Genomic DNA, 21429 nt, shown 5'->3' with positions numbered 1-21429 from the left:
ATTATTTTTGTCCAGTGAAATGCTGTAAATCAAATCAACTTTTCATGCTAGTCGCTGTAATGTGAAAGGTTCCGCCTGACGTGTTTCCACCGGACTCGTGTTTGAGTTGCACCCGTTTCAAGATGTCAGTGGAGCAGGCGAGCGCGAGCGGGATAGTCAATGACACTCTTGAAGACGACAAATCACAATTGATTAAAGGTTTGATATATTTATATTGATAGCATATGCGAGCATTGTTATGAACACGCAGATGCTTTATGAATTATCCGTTGACTTCACTCCTGAAGCAGCAATTTGGTTAACTTATCTTAGTCTGATAAGTCACATAATATTAAATAAAAAACTTAGATATACATGTTAAATGTCGTATGATGTATGACGACGGTAATGGTCCATACATTCGCTACATTCTACATTTCTGGCACTTTTGATTCGTGATGTAGGATTCGTGAACAAATCTTTCTTTGAATCGATTCTTTTCAATGAACTGGTTAACGAGCCATGTTTTTTATTTATTTTATTTTGTATTAAACATTACAAAGAATTAAATCAATACAGATAAACATGAAGAAAAAAAAAAAAAAAAAGATAAACAGAACAGACACAAATAAGTAGCGAATTGAACTGAATCGGTCCGAGCGATTCTCGAGTCAACAACTCATTGAACTGAGAACCGTCTGTTTTGAGCCGAACCGTTGATTGTCAGAATGAAAAGATGATTAAATAGACAAACAGCATAAATGTTACAAATTTCAAACTACTGGAAATATGCTTAATGACCAGGGTTAAGCGAGAATTTTATTAAACATTTGTATCAATCTTTTACACAAATTCATATTTAATTAACACCATTAAACATTTGATCAAATAATAGTAATAATACAATTCAGAGGCATTTTTGTAATCAAAAAAAAAAAACTGTTATCAGCATTTATGTCTTAAATTATTAAATTCCTACATATTTATAAATTATGGCAAATTTGAACAAATTTAATTTTCAGTGCTTTTTTACACAAATGTTTGGTTAATTTGTTATTATTATTATTAGATTGACTACACAATCTCCCCCCCATATGCATTTCAAAAACTGTTCATAATGTTACTATAAGTAAAAAAAAAAAAAAAGTTTATTGCTTAATTTTCTGATATTTACAAATAAGTAGTTTGAGAATAGAACACCTGTGGAGGATGTCATTCCCATTTGTCGGTCTCTCGTCAGGATTATGGTTATGTATTTCATCATTCAGCAATTAAATATGGCTTTCTTAAAATGAATAATAGATCACAGAAGCATATACCATTGATTAACAACCTCAAGACTCTTTATATACAGTACGTTATCACAGAAGATGAACGTACGAGTCTGGCTGCTCTCAGTCTGTATTACATCATGGCCCCTTCTGTTTTAAATCCAGTGGCTATTATGATATTGTCGAGGTGTATATTGTTGTCACGTTATTGTACATACAGTAGTGTTAATCTGAGTGTGTTCTGTTCAGGTGGTGTGTTCCTGGCTTGCGTCGGCACAGCGGGTGTGATCGCAGGCTTCGGCTCCAGTCTGGCCATGGCTAAGAAGAAGTGTCCGGAGTGGTTCAGTAAGGTATCGGGATTTCTCAACTGGAAAAACTTCCTTCACTTTTACGCCAGAATTCCATTTAAAAAGTGGAAAAATATTAATTAAATATATTTCTGTCGTAAAATGTTATTATTATTGTTATCAACAGTAATGTTCATGATTGAGTGGAATATTTTTTTTTTAAATCATATAATTATTTATCATTTTATTATTAGTATCAGCAATAATTTAATGCTACCATGTTCCAAAAAAGTGTGAATAAAAAATGACCCTGTCATAATTAAGTGGAATAAAAAACTCCCATTATTATTATTATTATTATTATTATTATTAATAATAATCATATTATTGTTTTTATTAATATTATTGTTCTTAACAATAACAACAATTATAATATTCAACTAAACATTGTTCCAACAAAAGCGTACCCTGTCATAATTAGGTGGAATAAAAAATCCTATTATTATTATTAATCATGTTATTATTGTTGTTATTAAAATAAATTATTGTTATTAACAATAACATCAACTATAATATTCAACTCAACAGTGTTCCAACAAAAGTGTAAATGAAAAATGACCCTGTCATAATTAAGTGGAATAAAAAAACTCTTATTATTATTATTATTATTATTACTAATAATCATATTATTGTTTTTATTAATATTATTGTTCTTAACAATAACAACAATTATAATATTCAACTAAACATTGTTCCAACAAAAACGTACCCTGTCATAATTAGGTGGAATAAAAAATCCTATTATTATTATTAATCATGTTATTATTGTTGTTATTAAAATAAATTATTGTTATTAACAATAACATCAACTATAATATTCAACTCAACAGTGTTCTAACAAAAGTGTAAATGAAAAAGGACCCTGTCATAATTAAGTAGAAAAAAATATATATATTATTATTATAATTATTAACAACAACTGTAATATTTTACTCTACAGTGTTCCAACAAAAATGAAAAGTGACCCTGTCATAATAAAAAAAAAATATATATATATATATATATTCTTGTTATTGTAATTATTACTTTTAACAATAATATTATACTCGAGCCTGTCACAATTAAGTAGACCAAAATTCACTTTTAAGTGCAGATTCAATGTGAATGCAAAGAAAACTGGGATCTTAGTTCAGCAGAGTGAGCAAAACATGAGATGCTAATCATATCTCAGTTCAAATTACAATATCCATATTTCATAAAACAATCACAGGATGGTTCCAAATAATCACAATTGGATTTTTGGCCAAGTTGTTGGGTCCCATTTAATATTGTGTTATATTCAGTCATAATTCTGAAATATTTTGAAAATGTGCCATCATTGTGCTCCTCTGTTTCCAGTGAAATCTAGTTCTTTGAAAGCTGTTTTGTGCTCTGGTTATTCCTGGAATCAGCAGAGCACGCCAGGCTCACGTCGGTTAACTTAACACAATTAGACATTGCATAAATGCTGACATCGATTCCGTTTTATCACTTGTTTTGAGCATACACCCAGAAATGAACAGACTCTTTTTGTCTGCTTTTTGCATTCCTATTTTTAGCCCATTATCCCACATCAGTAAACACGCGTCTTGCCAAAAATGTTTTTTAATTGGCTAAATCCAATATAAGGGCGGTGAGGAGACAGATCATATGTCTTGTCCAGTTGCATTAATGACAGATCACTTGACTAGATCTGTCCTGCTCTATAGGTCTGGTTCCAGGGCAGTGTCAACATGGATGAAATCTCAAAATATGCAGCTTGTTGAGGATCAATGTGGTATTACTTTATATTAGATTTCCAGTTTTCACCAGGCAGACAATAAAAGGGTGAAAGATCTCACATATAAATATGTATATATAAAATGTGTATATATATATATATATGTGTGTGTAAGTGTATATATACCAGAATATCATAATAATATAATTTGAGGGTGGGCATAGTAGCACCATATCATTGTACTACTCATTTTCTTCAGGAAGTGAAAAGAAAATTATATTAAAATTTATTAAGAATAATTTCATTACAAATAATTTAAAATGGCTATAAGGATTTGATCCGTATCTATCAAATTTGTATTACATTATTATAATAAAAAAAAACCTGTAAAATACGACTGCATATTCTCAGTCGTAAAGCGCGTTCCTCGATGGCTGCAACATTCAAAGCTCTAATAACAGCTTATGTAATATGTAGAGAAGTAAAAACACTCAGTTACATTAAAGCAGTCAATGTTGTTAACGATGACTGTCGGAAACATCAGTTTTGTTTTTGAGACTTCTGTACACAAACTAGTTAGCTGTTACAGTCAACATGAAATCAAAAAATGAACCCTATTTAATTTCTTCAAATATGTTCCTGATCTTATGCACAATTCATAAATACATGTCTAAAAAGTCTTTGTAATATTTCGTCAAAATATAATAACTTGCTTTTTGAAACGACTCCCCATTTCGGTTGGAACATGGCTAAAAATAGCTAAAGATGCTTCAATCACTACCAGTCTGTTGCTTGCTGTGACCATCAACTCCCAAAAGGAATATTGGAGCAGTTGTAGTTGTCTTTGAGGCTTTTCACTCTTGAACGCTTCCAAAATCTGAGACAAAATGGGGTTTGGTGAAGCTTTCCTTGAAATCAAAATTGACCCTATTTTGCACGTTTTAATACTGGTTTGGTTGTGAAAAATCAATCAGCGTCTGCTATTCCTAAGAAAGTGTTTACCAAAACACAGCAGCATGTTCTTCCTCTGAAATGACTTCCGGATGTTGTTATGAATCAATTAACGCTGTTTCCATGATCCATTTATTGCCTGATAGATCAAACCGAGGCCCTCATTACCTTTTCCTGTTTCATTCATAATGAATCAGATTACAAAAGTAAAATGGGTTGTGAACGGTTTTACATGTGGTTCTTTGTGGTAGCATACTAGGGCTGCGCGATATTGAAGAAAAAAATACAATAACACATTAAATAATGCTATATTCGATATGCGATACGATAATGCTTTAATATACTCAACATGCATGTTCACATTCTTTTTTGTGAGAAGAAAGCATCCCTACAACTTCTGAGACTGAACAGCAGTGTTTTACTGTAGCATTACATAAAACGCAAGTGTCATTTAAACATCAGTGTGATCCAGGGGTTCATGTAGGCCTACATTAGGTTTATTTAACAAAAATGGGACAATCATGTAAAAATTAAGTACTGCTTAGTCTTCACTGTATGAATTAAATGTATACTAATTCTTATTAAAGCTACAAAAGTTATTCTGTTAAGAGCCGTGAGTGATTTTCTTTCTTTTAATTAAAGCACACAGATGCAAGCAGGTTTATTAGGCTGCTGTCACTTTAAGATCTACACAGGTCCAATATATTGAAAAAAAACGTGAATGTGTTGAGGTGAATACTCACCAAGAATATTTTGACATAATTTAGTGTGTGGCCATATAATCTGCAGAAGAGAACTGAATTCGGGATCACTTGCTGTCCGAGAGGCGGCTTTCTGTGCGCATGAGTACTTCACTTATTGCATTCAATAACCTTAATGGGACAGTTTAACCAAAAATGAAAATTCTGTCATTAATCACTCACCTTCATGTCATTCCAAACCCGTAAGACTTTCCGTTTATCTTCTGAGAGCTTTGTGTCCCTCCATTGACAGCTACGCAACTGACCCTTTGATGCTTCAAAAAGTTCATGAGATCGTAAAACTAATCCATATGAATTGAGCGGTTTAGTCCAAATTTTCCGAAGAGACTCGATTGCTTTATATGATGAACAGACTGAATTTAGGCTTTTATTCGCATATAAACATTGTAAGTATGTAACAGTCATGTGTCCAGTCTACTCTCAGCATCAACCTAAAACTTTTGGAGTATTAAAATCATGCAGTTATCTAAAGCTGTTGCGATATGCAAATCGTGATATGTACATTTGCGATATTTTGATAAATTGTGCAAAGCATACTGAACAAAATATTTGAGTACAATGCGACAACAGATCTCTGTCGTAAATGCGGCTCTTTTGCTGTGGATGTTCTCAGGGTGTAGCGGGAACTGCTGCGGTGCCGGAGAGCGGAGCGTCGCTAGCGCTGCGGGCGTTGGGATGGGGTTCGCTTTACGCCTGGTGTGGAGTCGGCCTCCTCAGCCTCACCATTTGGAAGGCCCTGGGTGTCCACAGTGTACGTACCTGATAAAAGTGATGGCTTTAAATGCCATGTGCCCACTTTCATTTATTTCCCACTATAATCTGCAACCTTTGTTTGATGTATTCTCTATTGCAGCTGAAGGATTTTCGCCAGAAAATGCAATCCATTTTCCCCGCTATCCCCAAAAATGAAGAGACGAATTCTGCTCCATTTGACTGGAATTCCATCTTCAAGTCAAAATGAGTAGAAATTGCAGTTTATTATCAAGAATGCGCAGCCTTAGCTGACTGTCTGGAAATACCGTTTATCAGATGTTCAGTCCTGGTCAAGTGTGAGGCAACGAGTCAGTTCAATCAGACATTTTTGACCCAGCAACTGGAGAACGCCTCTCTGAAGGCCTGAAGGACTCGGCGTGGTTGTGTTTGTCCTTGTTTCTTGTGCCACACTGGATTTACAAGACCTGAGCCAAAAGATTTGGTAGTATTATGTTTGTACATACTGCAATCCCAATTATGAGTTATTTAATTCACATCTGCCTGGTCAATTGTTTGCAGTCCAACTAAAAGCATTGGCCTCGTCTTTTTTGTTTTGGTAACCATACTTTTGGAGCATTTGTGTGGTCCTTGCAAATAACATTACTGTCCTTTGGCTGGTGGTGTTTATACTTTAAACGTATCGAATTAAAGCAGCTATTGTGTTAAATTGGGGTCATGTGATTGCAAGGTCTAATAAAAGCATCTCTTAATAATCTTTGAAAGATGTTTCCAGGCTGTCTCTGAAAAAGCTAATTTTCTAGAAAAGAGAGGCAAAGGACAAAAACATGTGCCCTGCAGCGACTAAAGAAAAGCTACAAACGGTCCTCCCTTAGAGTACGCCAATGTAAGAGTGTTTTTTGCTGCTGCTTTTTTTTTAGGGCATGTAATCTGGTTAAAATGTGGATGAGACAAATGCAGCATTGAGCACGGGGTTGGTAGACCGGCCAAAAATATACCCATCAACCTTAACTGCCAGGAATTACGTTTTTTGCTTCTAAATAGTACAATATTGATGATGTACATACTTGTGTGACTTTTTTGGCCTCTCTGTGACACGAAAAAACAAAACAAAAAAACACTGAAGAACAACGTTCACAGTGCTCGACCAAATTTCATGTACATTTACTTTTAACATGTGGAACATGTATAAAGACTTTATACTGAATAAACAATGGTCATCAAATCATATGGAGCAAAAAGAGCTTACATAAAGAGTTGTACATATTTTTTGTTAAAATCATTAAGTAATTTTGGGGTAACTTTCACATTGAATTACATTTATGCCATCAGACGTCTTTCAGTTAGCCTGTAATTTCAAAAATCTAAGGCCATTAGAGGGAGCCATTGCTATCTCTTGTCACACAGCACTTCATTATAGGACATACAGGAAAGTCTTTGGGAGCGTTCACACAGAATACATTCTTGAATTAAAAACTGAACTGAACAAGTGCGTTTACAGGCGCATTAAATCCCATACACAATTGCTAATGTACATGCTTTAATCCACTGGAGATGCTTTTCCAGCACCCAAATTCATCTGATTGGTCCATTGTTGTAAAACCGACATTGATCTGCTGTGTACCCATTCAAAATACTAACTATTTTCAACTTGAAAATAGCCGAAAACAACAAGGTGCAGCACAATGACCAAATGTGTCTGTTTGGCATGTGCACATATGACCAACAATTCAAAAAACGGCGCAGATCGAATGCAAGAACTCACCCTGTGTGAACGGCCCCTTACAAGTTTGAAGATTATCCTCACCTGAAAACAATGACTTAATATTCATTTGCAAATGTCAATAGCATGTAGCATTAACTACTCACTTTGTATAATACCACATCTCTTGGAGGAAACAAAAATGTGAAAGGGGGCCCATTTAATGTACAGTTTCTATATACAAATTGACCCGTGGATATAGTATAGAGAAGAGGGGTAACCGAAGCACTTTTGAGTTTGCCGTCAGAGAGAGGAGCCTCTGCAGCTGCACTTATATGGAAGCAAGTCAGTTTAGAAACCAACACTCGCTTGACCCTCAGATACTGGTGTGGTGAAACAGTGCAACACTGGTGGTCAGATCAGAACATTGCCTGTGGTCATTCACATTTCATCATCTCCCCTCTGAGCCAGCTAAATCTATTGCACAATGCTTTTTTCAGAGCTGTATACATGTATGTCTTAAAATCAGTGTTTTTTTTGTTTTTTTTTGGCGTTTTTTTTTTTCTTTTATCGCAACACTTTGCAAGAGAAGTTCTATCTACAACATGTCTCACAATTTAAATAAATCTGCATTCCCCGAATAAACAAAGTCCCACAAGAAAACAAACAAAACACTGCATCAAAACAATTAAAAACATTCTGAGAGCAAAATACTCTAAAAACGTGTATCAGATGCCAACTTTGGTTAAAACAAATGAAAGAAAATACACAGATGAAACGAAACAAAACAAATAAAAAAAGAATAGAAAAAACAAAAAGACCAAGTATTAAATATCTGTATTAAAATCATTTAAAAATCCAAAATGAAAACTGGGAAATGGGGCAGAGGAGCTATATATATTCTCTATATATTCATTTGTATGTAAAAACAATTTTTGTTTGTGTTCTTTTCCTTAAATAAAAATATAACACCAACAGTTGTGTGTGATCTCTGTGGCTCAGCTCAGCCGCGCGTTCCCATGATGGCACTCTAGGCTCCTTTGTGCGTGTCACGAGCGGCCAAGCTTAAACAGTACCTCACACAGGATGGCCGCCACGCCAGAGTTCAGCACGGAGGACAGCGATATATCAAGAAGCCTGCTCTCGAAGAGCACAAACTCAGGCCTGTTCTCCTCCACTTGGGCCATGGCCAGCAGGGCTTTGGCGGCTCGGCACATCATGTTGATGCTGGGCGGCTCAGGATGGGTGGAGTGTCCCATGTGCAAGAGACTGTGAGGGCTCTGCTGATACTGTGCCATGGAAACACTGTCCTCTAGGAAGCCTATCAAGGCTCCCACGCTGCCCTTCTGCAGGGCTACGGCTCGGGCAGCTGTAGGGTCACCCTGTGCAAGATTGGAGAGAACAGCTACGGCCATCTCGCGGCACACCTGACTCTTTCGCTCGCCGACATGCCGCACTAATGTGGCAAAGAGGCGCTCCTGTCTGCTAAAAGGAGGAGTGGCCAGCAGAAGGTCAACATTAGAGTCTTGGATGCTCAGTTTGCACAGGCACTCCAGCACAAGCCTCTGCGGCGTAAGCGAGGAGAAGCCGTTTGCCGTGCAAAAGGGGTCCTGGGCCTCTGCTGAAGGGCACACCATCCAGTGGAGCAGCCCGTCCAGAATCGGAAGGCAGATACTTTCTGGATAAATAGACAGGTCTAGCTGTCCGGAAATGTTGGCAAGGGTGACCAAGGTGTTCTCACGCAAGGCACCAAGGCAGTCCCACCACCATTCATCCTTGCTGCAAGCCAGACCTCGCTCTTCCTCTCTCTGGTAGGTAGGCGCCATCCTTTTTCTTTTAGGGTGCTCATGGTGCAGAAGCACAAGTTTTCCAAGAATAAGCACTAAACCTGGGTGCCGAGCCATTTCGCTGTCATTGCCAGGGACAAAGGAGAGTCCACGAATGATATTGGACACACAGATGCAGCGCTTGGCCAACTCATCTTGCCAGCCCTCGGCTACTGAAAGAGGGGCTTCATCCCAGCATCGGGGCTCATCTTCCAGTAAAGTAATGCTGCTGTTGTTCTCTCTGTTGCGGAAGAGGAATGTCTGAGTTTCACCTCCTGATAGCAACCCTGGACGAGAACTTAGCATGTCATCTACAGTGGCTGTCAAGTTTTCCTCTGAAGGGCCTGCAAGTTCTCTTTTCAGTTCCTCTTTCCTCCTGGGCTCCTCTTCAACCGTTTCCTGCACACCTTCCTGATTCTCTAAGGGCTTCTGTTCTTCCTCTTCCCCACGATTCTCTAAATGGGTCTGGATGTGGGCAGTGGAGTCCCCTCCACCTGCTTTCCAATGTAGCAGACCACTGGTGAACTCCCCGGCCAGGCCTAGCAGCTCTGATCGATCCTCCACAGAATCAGTCACAGCCTCTCTCTCCTCAACTTTCACTGGGAGCTTGTCAAACTTACTGGCCTGCTTGGGTCTGGGCTCCACTGGAGGACATGGCTCTGTACCAATTTTGTTCTCTTCTTCATCAGCCTTACCCTCTGCCAACTCTTCCTTTTTCTCTATAATGAGTGCTGCCGAGCTGCTGGGCTGAGGTTTCTCAGGCTCTGTATCTAATTGCTTCTCCACTTGTTCTGTAAGGGATTGGCTTTTTAGGTCTTGATTCGAAGGTTGCTCTTTTTCTGTAGGTTCTGAACATGAGCCGAGGAGAGTTTTCTGACCCTCTGATCCAACTTCGTATTCCTCAAGGATCCCAAAGATCTCTATTAAGCACCTTCTGAAATATTCAACAATGAGCTCCAAGAAACCGGGCATCTAGAAAAGCAAAAGACACAAAATCTATTACATTATTATAGCCTATTATTTATCATAAAGTGCTATTAAATATTACCACAAAATTGCAAAAAGAGATACAAGACTTCTGCAATAATTTCCAACCCTTTTTACTTTTAAGCCTAAAAACCCAACAGTTCCTGGTCCATACTTACCTGAGATAGGCCAAAGGAAGAAACAGTGTTGTCATCATAGAGCAATATGTTTATAGTATCTAGAGCCCATGTACTCTCTGCAAGCAACCCAGACTTCAGGGACATCATCACACGCCAAGCCTCTGGTGTGCCTACAAGATTTACAAGCATTTTTAAGAACATTGCCATAACCAGGCCAATTAAATAAAAAAATATTATCATTGGAAAAGGGTTTCATACCAATGTCTTTGGAAGTTAACCTTCGGCGGGGTTTAAGCTGGGGCTGTGTGGCCTCCACAGAGTCCAATGGGTAATCCCGATGGATTGTTGGGAAGCCTTGCCCAGGAATACCACTACTTTGAGTACTTGGCATGGACCCTGGGCCACCCGGCTTTTGCATCTGCTTCATAGAGGCCATCATGTGAGCCTTATTGGGTGACATAGAGCCACCCACAGACCGAGGGAATGGTGCAGGGCTTGGGACACGAGAGATGTGGTTTGGCATTGCTGGAGGAGACTGGTAGGAGGAAGATGGTTGCCGGCTAACCATGGGGGGCATGGAGCTGGAAGCGGATGAAGAGTGTGGTGGGTATGGTGATTGTCGCTGACCAGGCCACTGACTGTCCTGACTAGCCCTGACTTCTGGATCGTCTCCACGGCTCATGGAGGGATAGGGGGCCCCATGACCCTGCCGGCCAGGGTAAGGATAGCTCATGTCATGCCTGGTGTGCCACATGTTCCCCTGATGCCCACCGCTGGAGTTAGAGGATGGGGGTGGTCCACCACTCATCATGCTATGCTGAGGAGGTCCCTGTCCACCTGGCTGCATGCGATCACGTCCATATGGATATGGGAATGGGCTTTGCATGGGCCTACGTTCTGGGTAACCATATTGGTTATACATGTCAGGCTGCTGGCCCCCATACTGCATACCATAAGCTTCACTCTCATGCCGCTTAGGTGGAGGGCCATACATCCCTTCTCCAGGCCGCTTATAACCCTGCAACAGCCAATAAACAAAGTGTCAAAATAAAGCATTAATATAGCATAAATAATTACCACATTTAGGGGTGGGAATCACAGGGTTCTTCACGATACGATACGTGGCTCACGATACCGATAATATCATGAAAAAGCAATTCTGCAATAATCAATATATTGGTAGACAAACCTATAATGATACATCACGATATCTGTCTAACTATGAAAACAAAATGCAAGTGAAAAGGTTAAGTGCAAGTTTTCTAGACTTTGGACTTAAACATGGCAGGAGCATCTATTATTTTACTCACACTGCTGTCCGGCTAGTTAAGTTATGTTCTAGTTTCCCTCATTCATGTGTTGAGTGCCACCTCGAGAAGCCATGAAGTAGCGACGCTGGGAGCAGGGGAATCTATTTAGAGCCCCTTATTTTATTAATGAAAATATCGATATTTGGCACCAGCGTATCAATTCTCGTATAGCACGGAGAAGGACAACGATATATTTCCCTATTGATATTTTGTCCCAGCCCAAACCACAATGAAATGAAAAATCATAAAGACTTATCACAAACTCTCTCTAACTCTCAGCATAAAAGAGGGATCAATTCTGATCACATTTGATGGCTGACCTGCTGTTGGGGGTAAATCCCATGTGCACCATATGGCATGCTGTGAGGGTACTGCTGCCCATAGCCGTCATGTCCATGTCTACAGTAAAACATATAATAATAAACTACAGCTCTACACACCATATGCATTCATATAAACTAGTCAACAAAAGCCACTTCTTACCTCTGATGAGAGGCATATCTACTGCCAGAGAACATGCTGGGATCACTGTTGGAATGTACCATGTTGTTCTGGTTTCCAGGGGGGGCAATTCCCCCGTCTTGTCCCATGATATGGTCTGGCCTGTGAACATAAACATAAAATAAAGTTGGCATACTGATTTTGATGTTTGCATTGTTTTTATGCAGTACTGACACCAAGGTGTTCTGTCGTACCTCCTCTCAAAAGCAGGGTTGTAGGAGTACTGGGGTCGTGGACCCATACCCATTCCTGAGGGCGGGCCACGTGGATACATATCTTGCATGCCGCTGCCTGGCATCTGCCCTGGCATGAAGGACTCAGAGCCACCTGAAAACAAATTAACACTTTTTAACTGCAAGAAAGATAAAGAACATGAAAGAGTATTTACATATCTAAAGAATATTCTATGAAACGTAATATTCAGGTCATTTTTAATTTCATGCTGGCTTTAACCTGCAGACACTAGATGGCAGCAATGTCCAAGAAAATAATGAATATGCAGCTCTAGTAAATGGAGCACAGGGAGGCAGCAGTGAGCAGAAATGTGAAACCAGCCCCATACGCAGTAATTACAGCAGCAACAACACACCTTTCCTGGGAGCTCCATAGGGATCCTTACTGGTGTCAAACTGCATTCTAGAGGTGGCATCTCCATGCATGGGGCCTCGCTTTTGGAAGGCTGGGTCACTGCCTTCGGAGAACGGATCTTGCACACTAACACCACTGTTTCTAAAGAAGTGTGGGTGAAACAAGGACAACAAATCAATACATGCACACACTTGAGTATCAAACACCAGTGTTGGGCAGTAGCGTTGCTAAAAGTAGTTTAACTACATTTCTCAATAGTGTGGTGGTAGCTCTTTTTGTTGATCAAGTAGTGCGGTAGCGCGCACACAAGCTACATTTCCCCAAGCATTTCTGAAGCTCAAATAGGAAATACAACTGCTAAGGATCACTAATCCTGGATCAGTAAGTGACGCCACCGCTATACACAGGTGTGTAGCCGACAGAAGTACTTCCGTATGACGGCGACGACTTTGTGTTTTACGGCGGTTGGCAAACAGCTTTTTGGTGCATTACCGCCGCCACCTTCTGCTCTGGACGGTGACATCACGTACCAATCCTTGGGCTGACACGCGAGAAATGTACTTGATGGAAAGATGCACACACCTGGTTTTGTTATAGTTATGGTTTTCTATAGTTATCTGGTTTTATATTAGCCTAGAAATCTAGACGCACCCTAGCGGCAGCAAAATGTATTTTGCTTCCAGGGTAGTCTAGCAACTCTCCATAGACCTTCTAGCTGCAAAAACCTAAATTGGGTCAGGCCAATCACGTCGTATATAGAGTAGGCGGGCTTAACATAATGACGACAGAGTTGCGACGGTTTCCTGCTACTTGAAAACAAAGAATGACGGCTGCTGTAGAACAGTCTTTCGAATCGGCTTTGGCCGCCACTCTGGAGGACTTGGAGTTAAGTTTTTCTTTGAGAAAAGAGCAAAGAACGGCACTTAAGTCATTCTTAAAAAAGGAAGATGTGTTCGTAGTTTTGCCGGCCAGATTCAAAAGTTGAATCTATCAAGTAACGTTAGCTCCGCTGTTGGGAAAACGCTCTGGTTGGTTGAAGCGCTGTCCTATTGCGTGCAGAGGGAATTTGAAAGACAGCCGTTTATCCCGCCCCTCGGATTGAGCCGTGTCTATGGTGAGTTGCCAGACCTAACATCTTGATGTAGGTCTGGCTTGCCAGGCTAGTTTTATATAGTTATGTTTTCAAATTGGTTTGGAACAGTTTTTGAATAAACAATTGAACTGAAAAATGATTCCTGCCTATCTGTTTGCCTGAGTTTTATTGATCACTGAGATAGCATTGACTTGGAATGGTTGGTTTAATATAAAAAAAAAAAAAAAAAAAAAGTGTTTAAATGTAGTCTATAGTTTATCTATATGTAGTAAAATAGTTTATACTTTTGCCATGGAGCTTATCTTGCTACATTTCCCAGGGGGGTTGCTTCAGTGTAGAGACGCTTCATTTAATGTAGAGTAACTGCTAGCTTAGCTCACTACATTTTCCAAGTGCCCAACACTGACAGACACTAAAATATAATACATCAATTTAGCCCACCTGGCAGTTGGTAGTGGGGTCACCTGTCCATGGGGTGTGGTGGCCGGTGTTGGTGGCTTTAGGTCCCCTGGCATCTCTGTCATGGTGCTGCTGCCTGTAGACTGAGGAGTCTGTGGCCCTTGAAGAGAGCCTGAGTTTGCTGTTGAACAGAGTAGAAAAGGGCTACGTTATGTTGAAAGAATTATTGTACACAAAAATGAGTGTCCCCTTTATTGATCACTTTCATTTGTTTAGGGAGTGAAAAGTAAGGTTTGGAAACTTTTTTATACACATTTCGATGCTCTCAAACTATTTTGCAAAGATGCAATTTTGCAATACGATTTTTACATTTATTTATACAATGATAAATGGTGTTCATAACAACATAGTGATTCCCTGAATCCAAATTGTTTCCCACCATCGTGAAACAAAGAACTACATATTACCAAAATTTAAATAATATGAAAGCCTCATTAAAATAAATATTTTATTATTATAATATTCTGATTGTGCTTTAATGGTATTTTATAAATCTACAAGCAAATGACAATGTCCTAATCAGTTCCTCCAAGCTCCAGGGAAAGAACCCCAAATCTTACAATCCCCAGACTGCATTTCCATAATCCAATAACATTTGAATACACCAGTTATTAATTTCCATAGAAATGCAATGGCATAAAAGGACACCGTCCTAATAACGTCTGAAATTTCTACGGTTCAGTTGATGCAAAGTAATAAAACCAATTTGCATTTTCCTCCGCAGCTCAGAGCAGTAAAATGTACTTCAAAAGATTTCAGCGCAGGGAACTAAAAGAATTGGGTTAGAATGAAAGAACGAGGGAATGAAAGAGTGTCTACTTTACATGTCCTTGATCTGCTGCCAGCCACAAAACCATCTTTCAGCACTGAAAGTAAACAATACATGGTGCTATGCTGTAACACTTCCAGTCTGTGTGACCGCCAATGACCTTACGCATATTCTGGGAGTCGGAGAGGGCGGGAGAAAGAGGGAGAGAGATGGAAAAAAGCGCTGGCTCACTGGTCTGCATTGAGCGAGGGGTCAGGCTGAGGTCACTTTTGTTTTTATCCCACACTCCTCCCCCATTAATCTACTTGGAGGGAATCCCTCCCCTGCTGTTTGACAGCTCTCTCTCTCTCTTTACTGTGACGTCATCAGTCATTAGCCTCAGGAAGAGGGGGAACGGGAATCCTTAAGCCAGCAGCTTGGCAGCTCTCTTTCTTTCTCACCCCTTCCCCCCCTCCGTCTCAGTTTGACTCAATCACCTGTCAGATATTTATAGCTCTGTCTAGAGCCGCTCTGAATTCATTATAAGGCAGGCAGACCAGAGAGACATGTGAGTGATGCAGATGAATCTAAGAATTTAATGAAGATTATATTGGACTCCAATAGCATCACTATTACAGCTAAGTAATTGAGGAAAAAAAATAGAAAAACTTTTAATGAAAAATTGGCCACTAAGTTGCTAGGATGGTTGATATTTGGGTTGTTGTTTTTAATCAGTGAATTGTCCTAAGGATAAGTCACTGGATAAGGTTTTCAGTCAAGACATTCTCCATGGATAGCTTTACATGCGTTTCCACCACAGGAAACCAGGTCTAAATGAAGTTGCAGGTAAAAATGTCCCCCTCAGAAAGTCCCTGCTCACGAGGTAGTACTTTATCAAAGTTCAGGAACTTTCAGGGGTGGGACTTGGGCGCTGACCATGCTGATTGTTTGAGTTCAGGTAATTTCGGTGGAAACGTGGCTTTTGAATGTTCTTCAACAAGATTGTTATCTGACAACTTTGATGGGTTAAATGCAGAGAACAAATACTCTACAAAATACTCCCAAATACTCCCATACTCAGCCTTCACATGTAACTTTCTTTTCACTTTCACTTTCTTAAACACTAATGAGTGAGTTTCGAATCAAATAATTTCAAACAAAAAGGCAAAATAAAGGGTTACACCTGAATAAACGACATACAGTCAAACCAAAATTTGGTCAGACACCTTCATTTCTCACATTATCACAGTTTATTCACTATAGTAAAAAAAAAAAAAAAAACCTTTTACTGGTAGTCCACTGTATGAAGAATTTTTGGGTATAATATGTCATAGTTTACTTATTATTCTATCCTCACTTACCTAAATGAACTATAGTGTCCTGCACCCACTAGTAGAAAAATAACAAAAAATTTTGGTTTGACTGTAGTCCTTAAAACATGGAGCATAGTGATTAGATGGCTATAAGCCTTCAGTCTAGTCTAGCAGTCTGTTCTCCCCACAGTAATCCTGTAAAGTTGTTCACCAGGTGAGGGTGGCTGGATCTTGGCCTGCTGTGTCTGCTTCTTGTCTCCCATGTTGAACGCATCAGGCGGGGGTTCCTCTCCACGCTCCACCTTGCACTCATAGGCAAACAGGTATTGGATGTACTGCTTCTTGAGGGAGCTGGCAGAGCTGCTGGATGTTCCCACATTCAGGTGGGTGGACAGCTCTCTCCATTTCTTGTTCTTATTTACCTGTTCAATGAGAGATTTTCAATCAAAACCATTCGAGAAACAATCAATTCACTAAGTGGTTCAACCATCTAACCCTGTAACTGATTTGCGCGCCACCCCCAGTTTAGCTTATCCAGGCGATATATGTGTCTAAAAAATGTATTCATTGTTCTTCTTTTTTTCTTTTTTTTATAAACATACCTATTTCCTATGTAAATGAGGCTCATTATAGAATGCGCAGGATTCACAAACATCATCACTGTTAGCCAGAAATAATTAGCATTGCGCGATTACCGCCCACAGAAAGCTGGTGGTAAACAAAAGCTTTATTTAAAGCAGGGGTCTTTAACAGGGGGTCTGTGGCAGTTCTACTGAGGGACTAGTTGATCTCTTTTTTGTAAAAAAAAACCCACAACAACATTTGTTAACCTAGAGAAGCTAAAGTTTAGCTAAATGTTTCATTGCCCCCCTAAATTAAAGGAACCGTATGTAAGATTGTGGCCAAAACTGGTACTGCAATCACTTTCAAATTACTGTAGAGCGGTGTATCCCCTCCGCTTCCCCCTTGACTCGAGGTTGCCAGTTAGGCTGCAGGATCCAGCAGGAACGTAGGCTGTTACAAGGAGCTTCCAATGGCAAGTGACAAGTCCTACACAGTACGTTTTTTTTCTGTTAATTATGTTTATGCTTCATGAGAGATGTTTTGCGAAGTAATTATGTATCGCAAAAATGTACTAATGGCGATTAGCCAAATAAGGATGTACGCTCGTATGTGACAGTACATTGTTAGAACAGTAGCTGTTAGTCTAACTTGTAACGGTAGGTATCTGTCATTAACGTAAATACAAGCACAAGCCTATGTGTAACAGATATCAAAGATACAGCTATTCATTTAGCTGACGCTATAAGTGAAAGCGACCAGCTGTATTTTTTAACTTACCCTGCAGTACACGTACATAACATACGTTTGGAGCTGCAGCTGTGGTAACTACAGCAGAGCTGGCAACCCGGATGCCGAAACACTACTGACTTCGTGATTGGTAGATAGGTGGAGGGTGGCGCATCGGGCCAAAACACAACACGACAACATCAACATCAGTTGTGGGCTGCAACTTCACTTTTAAATGACAATATCCTGGCCGGACTACTGTTGTCAGTGATATAAGTATTTGAAATGAACATGATTTCTTAATGTCTAGTGACATATCAGGGCCATTTTATGATTAATTGAAATACATTTCTTACATACGGTATGACTAACAGTGTACATTAATAAAGACTGATTTAATTGCAAGTTAAAGCTAGGGTAGGCAATGTTCTTCATAAACTTTTTTTTTGTAATACTGGATGAAAGTCTCTTCACATCCTGATAGCAATCAATAATTCAAGTGTTCATCATTCTCATAATTAGTCATTTCGTCATGCTGTAATTTACGTTGTTTACGTTCATTATTATTGTACTATTATGTGGTACTCATAGACATGAGGTAATTTGAAAGCGTTTGTTCCACCAATGTGAACAATACGATTTCATTTGTTAATAATAGTTAACTACATTAGTTAACATGAACAATAAACAGTACTTCTACAGCATTGAATAATTTTTGTTAATTTTAACATTTAATAATAAAAAAAATTAAATCAAAAGTTGTATCTGTTAACATTAATTAATGCATAGTGAACTTGCATGAATAAACAATGAACATTTAAAAAAAATCAATGAATGCTATAATACACCTTATTATATATTAGATCATGTTAGCTAATACATTTACTAATATTAACAAATGAGACCGTATTGTAAAATATTCATATTTAACATTTGAGATTACATTTAACAATTATTAAAATATTAAAGATTATTGTAATCACAAAAAAAATGAGCATGCACAGTTAAATATTCAAAATAAGCCAATGTGGTACTTATTCAATGTGCATCAATAATGTAAATATGTTTATGTAGTCCTTGTTACAATGGAATTAGACAAATAAATACTGAGTGATATTAAAAAACATGTACTTACTATAGGTTTGCTTGGGGTTAGATTTAGCCTTTGGTTTAGTGGTAGTTGCTTGTAATTATGTATAATTTGCTGTTATTACAATAGTACATACATGTAAAGTGTAACAAGGACACATCGATATGTTACTAAATACATGTTATTATCTAGACTCAGTTTTATAAAACTTTCCTGTTTCATCTTTTTTATCCACCAATCTGGCCTGAAAAAGGTTGAAGACCCCTGATATAAAAGGATGGTTGTGTACTTTGTAACAATCTAGTCAGCGGTCAATTTTTTTGTCTTTTCTGGAATATTTTGTCTTCCATGAACCTAGGCGCAAACCCAATGCAGAGAGCATGTGCAAATAAAGAACACCATCAGCAGGTGCAATGTATTCTTAGCCAATTCCCTTCTCTGTTTCTTTGATGTCTGTGATTGATGGTTGAGGCAGATATGAGGAAGAATACGAGAGCTTTCGCCGCTCTTTAACATGCATTTCACAGCTCTGCTCCTTTAAAACCCCAGCACGAACAGACGGCAGCACTCTCACAGAAACCAAAAGAACTGCTCACCATAGCCAAGCCTCCGATTTCTCGAACACAGAGGTAGAGGCGGCACAGATCCAGCGGCTTCTTGCCCACTGAAGGCAGGTTCGGGACCGGCGTGCCCCTCTCCTCCATGAAGGAGATGTAGCGATCCACCCATGCCCTCCTCTCAGGCTCACAGCCCATGTCGTACAGTCGTGTTATCTTCTCATTCGTCATGTTCCCCGTGCTGAGCTTCTGGGGTGGATGGATACAGAACAGAGTGAGATATATATCGCCACCGACACACCCATACTGTGAAGCCCATCGTTCTTTGTCCTGAGTAAAAGTGTTATCCACATTGCTCAATATGTCCCATTCTGATGGTCTCATGCAAGTAAAGTTCACCATTTAACCTTTTCGGACAGGTATGAGTATTGATGCATGGCCAGGGCCGTGCACAGACATTAGTGAGGGCAGGTGCTTAAGTCTCTCATAATTACTATAAAAATTACATTTCATACTGTAGAACATCTTTAAATGATTTGCACATTTAAATAAATATGTCCTCTGTTGGCATTATTCTGGAATTGGCAAATGAGCAAAATCAATGTTGTGCATTACAGACATATATTACTATATGTTATGTTATGCTATTATTATTTAGATGTATTTACACTGCATTACAGTTGCATGAATAATGTTATGAGATTACTGTTTTGAATCGTAAATATTTTGAATATATATGAAATGTTGGAAAATTTGAAATGATACACTCTTAATTGTAATGGTGGCAACAGCCAGGATAACAATTCAAATCAAATTAGACAAACTGACCTAATTAAAGTGTTCGGGCTGCAGGATAAACCTTCAAAACTTCAATAAACCCAAGATCTAAAAGCCACCAGTTACATACAAAATATTTTTCTCTTCACATCAACAATAAATGCACAAGAAAGGGTTTTTGTGAGGCAAAGAAACATGAATTCACAGATTCGTTCATTTACTCTGAGTTGCGGGGAGGCGCAACTTCTTTGTTCGGAACTACTATCATTGGTTAAATAGAGCAAAAAGTCAAAATTGACGTGTTTAGAATTTGAAATGAATATTGTTTATTGAACTGTTTTATTAAAATGAATCTCACATTTGCAATCGTGCTGATATTCAGGAAAACAACACTTTTTCTCCTGTGACAATTGCCTAGACATATCATATGGTATAAAAGACAAAATCTAATACAGGGACAATTCATATCTTAAATTTTGCAGCCGTTTTGATCAATTTTGGTGGCATTTCCAACCCTGCACAATGCTATTTTAATAATAATAACCTTATTTTTATCTATTTATTTATTTAATAACCTATTTTACACCAGACTCGCTTACTTCTTGTAAAGCTTAATGGAGGGCTATTGTCTACGTTAGACTGGCACTATGTAGATTGTATTAGTGGTTTAATTTGACAGCAGTGACAAACAACGCAGAAGCTTAGGGTAAAACTATCATAATCTGGTTGTCACCAGTAAATGCAGGTCAGTGAGACGTGAATGCTGCTCTGCTCGATCTGCGTGGCGGCTTGTGACCACAGATTTAGCAAAGATGCCATGCGGAAAATTTAAATATATATATAAAATGATAAAAAAAAGTTTTGCGAAAAGGGCACTTATCAAGTCAGAGAGCAAAAGGGCAGGTGCTTGAGCAGCACTATCTGTGCCTGTGCATGACACGGTTTGCTCAAAGAACACTTGCTTATACAATGTATGGTAGAGGTACTCAAGTTCAGAGGCCAAGAGGGCCACATTTAAACCACAAAAAAATTGCTTGAAATACTTTCCGATTATGTTTATGCATTTAGGAATCAGAATAAGTTTTACTGGACAAATGTGCTCAAGTATTTAAGGAATGTGTTTGTTGAAGTAGTGTTGTCAAAACTAGCGGTACATTTCGATACTGAAATTGTACAAATGTGATGATATCAGCCTTTCTGTATAGTAGGACACCAAGTACCGACTTGCTGCTTTCAAACGGTACCATGTTTATCTGTGTTTGCGCTGTGTTGCCTTATATTTGCGCTACTTTTTGGCCACAAATTATAATAAAAATATGAATATTTAGCCACAATGAGTACAAGACTGTG

The 21429-nt window shown here is 38.8% G+C and overlaps 2 protein-coding genes across 5 annotated transcripts in view; one reads left to right on the top strand and one right to left on the bottom strand.

Annotated features, from left to right (window-relative positions):
• The first annotated feature begins 97 nt into the window (after nucleotides 1–97).
• Nucleotides 98–8047, top strand: tmem242 (transmembrane protein 242). Its single transcript, XM_084433105.1, has 4 exons — nucleotides 98–198; nucleotides 1500–1600; nucleotides 5622–5759; nucleotides 5862–8047. The coding sequence occupies exons 1-4, from the start codon at nucleotides 123–125 to the stop codon at nucleotides 5967–5969; spliced, it is 423 nt and encodes a 140-aa protein (XP_084289231.1). The 5' UTR covers nucleotides 98–122; the 3' UTR covers nucleotides 5970–8047.
• Nucleotides 6863–21429, bottom strand: part of arid1b (AT-rich interactive domain 1B) — an 84576-nt gene continuing 70009 nt past the window's right edge. For 3 of the 4 annotated variants that reach the window (XM_084433059.1, XM_084433061.1, XM_084433060.1), the window contains 10 exons: nucleotides 19342–19551; nucleotides 16577–16787; nucleotides 14287–14425; nucleotides 12754–12893; nucleotides 12359–12491; nucleotides 12147–12266; nucleotides 11984–12062; nucleotides 10612–11371; nucleotides 10393–10523; nucleotides 6863–10219 (listed from right to left, as the gene is read on the bottom strand). In XM_084433059.1, the coding sequence (XP_084289185.1) occupies nucleotides 8471–10219; nucleotides 10393–10523; nucleotides 10612–11371; nucleotides 11984–12062; nucleotides 12147–12266; nucleotides 12359–12491; nucleotides 12754–12893; nucleotides 14287–14425; nucleotides 16577–16787; nucleotides 19342–19551 (3672 nt within the window). In that variant the 3' untranslated portion in view covers nucleotides 6863–8470. The remainder of the gene's footprint in view (nucleotides 10220–10392; nucleotides 10524–10611; nucleotides 11372–11983; nucleotides 12063–12146; nucleotides 12267–12358; nucleotides 12492–12753; nucleotides 12894–14286; nucleotides 14426–16576; nucleotides 16788–19341; nucleotides 19552–21429) is intronic. The other variant, XM_084433062.1, reaches the window with a different exon arrangement.

This window comes from Rutilus rutilus, assembly GCF_951802725.1.
Source record: "Rutilus rutilus genome assembly, chromosome: 15".
In the NCBI taxonomy this organism is placed as follows: Eukaryota; Metazoa; Chordata; class Actinopteri; order Cypriniformes; family Leuciscidae; genus Rutilus; species Rutilus rutilus.
This window is presented reverse-complemented; position numbering and strand designations above follow the sequence as displayed.

Bases quoted from the DNA above. Each gene is read 5' to 3' on its own strand.
- tmem242 (XM_084433105.1), top strand. From the start codon at position 123: ATGTCAGTGGAGCAGGCGAGCGCGAGCGGGATAGTCAATGACACTCTT. The intron at 199-1,499 runs GTTTGATATATT...TGTTCTGTTCAG, and splicing joins CAAATCACAATTGATTAAAG to GTGGTGTGTTCCTGGCTTGC. The intron at 1,601-5,621 runs GTATCGGGATTT...GGATGTTCTCAG, and splicing joins GTCCGGAGTGGTTCAGTAAG to GGTGTAGCGGGAACTGCTGC.